Here is a 6,227-nt window from a genome sequence, read left to right on the forward strand (position 1 = left end):
TGACACACATTGGATGCACATTTGATTTTACTAGGGGTAGGGGACAGGGATGGGCGTTCAGGAGTTCTCTGCTATGGTGTCCTTGATCCACTTCACATAAGACAGCACTCTGACGGCGACAGAAGGCTTATTGGGGGTGCCACAAGGGACGTAGCCCCATGATGTGACACCTTGGAGCACACCATCACACATCAGCGGGCCCCCTGAATCACCCTGGGAGCACAAGGTGGGAGGGGAGAGTGAGAAAGGTCTACGGGGCCGAAGTTCTGCCTGGGGAGCCCCAGCTCTCAGACAGGGCCTCCAGTGCCCACTCCCAGAAGAAGGTGGGCAGGGATTCCCACAGAGGGGACAGGGGCTCCAGTCCTGGCCAAGGGGGAAGGGACTTCAGGGTCCAGCTCCTGCACATGGGGCAGGGTCTAGGAGGACAGTGCCTGCAGACAGGTCGGGGGGGGGGGAGGGGCAGGACCATCTGCAGGACGCTGCCCCTGCGGGCGCATCGCAGAGGCCACCTCTCCAGGACTACTCTCTGACTCGACAGTAACTACGCGTTACCACGAGGAACGGTGAACTCTGGTGTGAGGGGGGTGAGATGCAGTTGTCCCTGGATGGGCAGGGGAAGGAGGGGGAGCTGGAGCACTGACGGGGTGAGTGGCTACAGCTAGCTGGGAAGCAGTGAAGCAGACGCCTGGTTAGCTCTCAGAAGCCAGTTCAGAGGCTGAGTCCCCTCCCCCAGCCCTTCCAGACCCTGGGGGCAGGGCTGCCTCACCACACAGGTGTCTTTGCCACCTTCCAGGTGTCCGACACACAGCATGCACTCTGTCACCTTCTGGACGTGGGCTTTTTCACACTCATCATTAGGCAGGATTTCGAGGTCCACACACTGGAGATCATCTGGAAATGAGACTACGAACCCGGGAGAAAACGGATTGCAGCCCCGTAGACCTTTCTCACTCTCCCCTCCCACCTTGTGCTCCCAGGGTGATTCAGGGGGCCTGCTGATGTGTGATGGTGTGCTCCAAGGTGTCACATCATGGGGCTACACCTGCAGTCCTTTCTGCTTCCCTGGCCCTTTCTCCCTTGGACGCAGGAGTGCCTATCCCCACCTTGGGCTATACAGTCTGCCCCCACATACAATTCTCTGGTTCGATGCTGCCCCAGCCGGAGGCCAAACAGGTGCTCCCCACTTCGGGTTCCTGGGTGGGCAACTCCACGACCTTCACAGCGTCTGTGATATCGGCAGGCTCTGTCAGGCGGAGCAGCATGAGGTCGTGGCTGTAGTCCTCGTCTGCTTGGCGGGTGTGGTTCTCCAGGAGGCTCATGTTGAAGCCAGGGTGTGGGAAGCTCTCACTGACATGAACAAACTGGGCTGTGTTTTCATCGTCAAACAAGTTGTGGCGACCCAGCCAGAGCTGGTAATTGCTGGGGAAAGATGGGAATGGAGGGATGAGAAGATGGGAAAGGGAAAGGGGGATGGGGCAGGGGAGCATGGGAGAGGGTCCCCAAAGAGAGAGAGGGAAAGAGAAAAAACGTGGATGGGCAGAGACAGAGGAAGAAAGATATAGTTATGGAGAAATACAGACAGCGAATGGGAAGATGAAAGAGTTTGAGACTGCAAAAGGCAAACGAAGAGACAGAGAGCGAAAAAGAGCTCAAAAGGACAGAGGGGTGAGAAAGGCGGAGGGGAGGCCAGTGAGAAACAGGGTGAGCAAAAAAGAGGCCGGTGAGAAGGATAAAAGACAGGGACAGCGAGAAACAGGTCCAGGGAAGAGGGAGGAAGAGGGAACAGAACCTGGAAGGGAGCGAGAAGCAGACAAATGAAAAAGGACGCGGGACGTCAGAGTGAGAACTGGAAACAGAGGCAGAGAGGAAGGAGGAGTGACTGAGTGTGGGAGAGAAAAGGGAGGGAGGCCCTGGGGGCAGGTGGGGAGGGGGGGGGCAGGCAGGGAGGAGGGGAGGCCTGAGAGCGGCTCAGCTGCAGCTGGGGCTGTGGTGTGGGCTCCCCAGGGGCAGGTGGCCTGGCCTGAAGTCCAAGGTCCAGGCCCCCTTCCCTCCCCAGCACCCTCCCCCGCGTTTCTCGCCCCGCCTCCTCCTTCCTCCTCCCTCGGTTGCCCCACCCAGCTCCCGCTGAAACCAGCCCTTCCCTGTGTCTCTCCAGAGTGGAGGGATATCCTGTGGGGGGCCTGGGCAGAGGGAGAGGCGCCCCCTTCCAGGCACACACGTTGGGGGTAAAGCCCTTCCTTTACTCTGGGGCCTCCCTTAGGCCCATCTGGGTGTGTGTTTAGTAGGGATGGGGGAGCGGTGAGGTAGAGACCCAGAAAGAGAGAGAGATGGGTAGAGAGATGGAGGGTGAGACACAGTGACAGAGATGCCACAGAGAGACTCAGAGACAGACAGAGACAGGGAAGATGCAGAGACAAGGAGACAGAGGAGAGGAAGATAGAGACCAGAACACAGTCACACAGAGACACAAGCAGAACCAGATGCCAAGAGACCCGGGCAGCCTTGGGGAGGGGTGTCCAGCCCAGCTCTGCCCTGCCATGTGACCTGCGCCAGAGCCCTCCTCTCTGCCTCAGCCCCCCAGTCTTGCCTGAGGTTATCCAAGGGGAATGCCACTGGCCTGTCAATCCTGTGGCAGCATAGATGCCCTCCTCCCAGACCCCAGGCCCCTACTCACTCGCTGATGCAATGGGCAGCTGTGAGCACCCACTGGGGGTGCACCAGGATGCCCCCACACTGGAAAGTGGTGAAATGGTACAGAGCCGCCTGCCAGGGCTGGGAATGCTGCTCACACTCCCAGCCTCCCACAATCCGGGACCGAATCGGGGGCGCAGCACCTGCAGAGGCGGTGCTGGGTCAGGAAGGGCAGGGTTGCAGGAGAGGCCAGGGACAAGGCTAGGAGAGGGAGCTGGGCTGTGGGTCTGAAGGGACATTGCAGGTAGAGGACCAGGGCTGGAGGTTGGGGACATGGGCAAGGGGTGTTGGGAAGGGCTGGGACTCTGGACTGTTCCCTGGGCTTTTGGAGTGGTGGCTGGACCTGGTAGGGAGATTTCGTGCTGTGACAGTAGAGCAGCCTCCAGGGATCAGAGTAGGAGACATGAGACAGTGTCTGGAGCAGACACTGCACCTGGGCATCAGGTCATTTGGGGTCTGGGCTGGGGGATGGGAGGTGGTGGGTTAGGAGAGTGGAAAGGGATTCTGGAAACCAGGGATCAAGGCGCCAAGGGTGAGACAAGATCAGAGCCTCACTGAGGAAGAATCTGGAGGGCTAAGGGGCTCCCAGGCTAGGGAAACAGGACCTGGGTTGGGCTTTTGAGGTTCAGGAAAGGATGCAGCTTTAGGGAACCAGGTCTGAGAGGTCTCAAGAAGAGCATCTGGACTGAAGAGTTTGGGGGTGACTTGGGGTCCCTACATTCGGGTTGCAAGGGGCCAGCTTGACTGGGACAGTTAGATTTCAGGGCTTCCTGGTTAAAAGGTAAAAGAAAGGGCTATGGTTAAGTCTAGAGGTGGGCTTCCGAGAGGTTTTGGGGTCCTTCCTGTGAACCAGGAATGGCAATCTGAGGGGAGGTTGGGGCCCTGAGAACACAGTTGGGGTCAGGACTGGGACGGGGCTCAGGAGGAGGGAGGCGTGAGTGGCAGTCCTTCTCGGTCAGGGTGAAGGATGGGATCTTCGTTTCTCATGGGGATGGAGTTCATGGTCTGAGGGTACTGGAGGGATATGGGGTCCTCTTGGAGGCAATCCCAGGAAGAGGATTGGAGAAGTGGTGAAAACAGGCGCCAAGCAGCTGTGGGAATGCAGTGCAGGACCCACTTGATGTGAGGTTGTAGAATCACATACTGGTGGACTTGGGGGAGGCCAGGGCAGAAAGCCTGGCTGAGAAGGCATTCAGGATCCTTGGGGTGGGGTTCCAGAAAACCAAAGCTGTGCAGGAACAATTCAGGTGGAGAAGGGCTGGGGCCTGGGGTGGGATGGAACTTCCCCAAGGAAAGGAGCATGTGATGGGAGGGTGTGGGTGTTTTTCCTGGGAGAGCTGGGGGTGCTGGGTGGGAAGGGACATTTGCAGACCCCCCCATACCAGATGGGGGATCCCACATGCCAGTTTGGGAAGCAGGGTTGTCTGGCGAAATCTGGGGGACCCTGGAAGGACTGGGGAGACCAGATGTCAGGGTCTGGAGGACGCAGTTGAGAGCGGACAGCTGGATGGAAAAAGCCACTGGAGTGTGGTGGGATTTGTAGACTCAGGAGCCAAATAGGTGGCCGCAGGGAACTAGGGGGCAGGAGGGGATGATCAGAGTCCTGTGGGGTGGGGGAAGCCCATGGGAGGGTTAGGGTCCTCCAGAGAGAGACAGAGATGGCCCAGAATCTGCCCCTTTGGTAAAGCGGTGGGACAGGGCGTTGGCTAGGGAAAAGGAGAAAGTACTGAGGCTTCCTGGGAGGAGCAGGAATCTGGTGTGGGAGTGAGGACTGTGACAACATGGAGGAGCTGGGGTGGAAGTTTAGGGTGGGGCCGCGCAAGATAGATAAGAGCTGGGGCACCCCGGATCAGGATAGACTGTGGGCTGGAGGGACGAGGGTGGGATGTTGGAGGGGAAGGTCTTATCGGGGCGGGGGTGAGGGCAGGAAGAGAATCAGGGCCCATTCCCCCTCCCACATCCCCCCACTGTCTCACCAGTCCCCCCCAGGGACAGGGCGAGGCACAGAACCAGGAACCACATGGTGACAGAGGTGTCCAGGGGCCAGCAGGTGGAGGAGCTGGGGAACCTCCCTGGGGAGGCTTTTAAAAGCCCTTATCCCCTCAGAGCCCCACCCCTGCCCTGCTGGCACCCAGATGTTGGCCAAGGTCCTTCCTCTGTTGCCTGGGGGCTGGACAATTGCCCCCCCTCTGATCCCCAGAGCTGTGGACGGGGAGGGAGAGCCAGCACCTGTTCTGCCGGCCCTGGATCACGCTGGACGCATTCCTGGGGTTGAAGCCAGGTGGGGCAGGGCCTGTGGCTCTGGGGCTTTGCTCTGGGGAACAGCCAGTGAGGCAAGGGGGGGACTGAGGGGAAGCAGAAACAGGAGGGCGGAGGACTCAGTGACTCCTGGTACAAAGCCCCATATACTTCAGTCTCAATTAAGGCCCTGCACCCCAAGACCTGGTGCCCTCAAGTACCAGCAGTTAGGGCTCTGATTCACTGCACCACTCAGAGCCAAGATACTAGCATCTCAGCTGCCAGTTCCCCCTGAAATATAAGCCTTGGCCTTCAGAATGCCCTGGTTCTTGCAGGCCCAGACCCAGGACCTAGGTCCCCAAAGCTACTGTTCCTTTCATAATAAAATTTTGGGGTACACATCACCACATTCCTAGTGCCTCCAGATCCAGGAATGTGAAGTTTCAGGGGTCTCCCAGGGTAAGTTCTTTAGCATTACAAAATCCAATGTCCCTCCTAAACAATGTTGGGGTCCCAATGAGCCTCCCACTTCTTGCTCCCAGTTATGGGTGCTCAACGTCCTGTCCTCCAAAGTCCTTCCCTCCCAGGTCAAGATCAGGCTAACCACAGATTCCACTGACCCTGCCCCCCCATTCCACCTGTACAATATTTAGGTCTCACGAGCCAGGTTCATGTACTTCAACATTCAGCGACCCTGAACGTCACATTTTGTGGTCTCTGAAGATAATTAGGAACTGGATTCCTGCAGCCTCAATGGTAAACCCATAGGCTTTCAACAGGTTGTCCTGGCTTTTTGGTAAAATTGAGGCAGCTCAGAGTTCCAGCCTCTGCTGTATATCAGGGACCTGGCTAAGAAAAGGACAGTATTTGCCTTTTTGCCATGGCTACCAGGAAGCCCAGAACTAAATCTTTTTTTTTTTTTCTGAGATGGAGTCTTGCTCTGTCACCAGGCTGGAGTGCAGTGGCGTGATCTCGGGTCACTACAACTCCTGCCTCCTAAGTTCAAGCGATCCTCCCACATCACCCTCCCAAGTAGCTAGGATTACAGTCATGTGCCACCATGCCTGGCTAAATTTTTAAAGTATTTTTAGTAGAGATGGGGTTTCACCATGTTGGCCAGGCTGGTCTTGAACTCCTGACCTCAAGTGAGCCGCCCGCCTTGGCCTCCCAAAGTGCTGGGATTACAGGTGTGAGCCACCGTGCCCAGCCCAGAACTAAATCTTAAAGAAAAAGCCATTCTTGGTAATCTAGTGTCTGTTAGGTCCTTTAACTGGGATCCAGAGATAGAGGGTATTTAC

The 6,227-nt window shown here is 57.4% G+C and overlaps 1 protein-coding gene across 1 annotated transcript; it reads right to left on the minus strand.

Moving 5' to 3' along the window:
* Nucleotides 1–9: 9 nt before the first annotated feature.
* KLK1 (kallikrein 1) lies at nt 10–4,752 on the minus strand. The gene is made up of 5 exons (XM_002829622.5): nt 4,668–4,752; nt 2,675–2,834; nt 1,133–1,419; nt 767–903; nt 10–213 (listed from the first exon to the last, which is right to left on the minus strand). The coding sequence occupies exons 1-5, from the start codon at nt 4,711–4,713 to the stop codon at nt 58–60; spliced, it is 786 nt and encodes a 261-aa protein (XP_002829668.5). The 5' UTR covers nt 4,714–4,752; the 3' UTR covers nt 10–57.
* Nucleotides 4,753–6,227: the final 1,475 nt, after the last annotated feature.

The sequence above is a fragment of the Pongo abelii genome, chromosome 20, assembly GCF_028885655.2.
Source record: "Pongo abelii isolate AG06213 chromosome 20, NHGRI_mPonAbe1-v2.0_pri, whole genome shotgun sequence".
Taxonomy (NCBI): Eukaryota; Metazoa; Chordata; class Mammalia; order Primates; family Hominidae; genus Pongo; species Pongo abelii.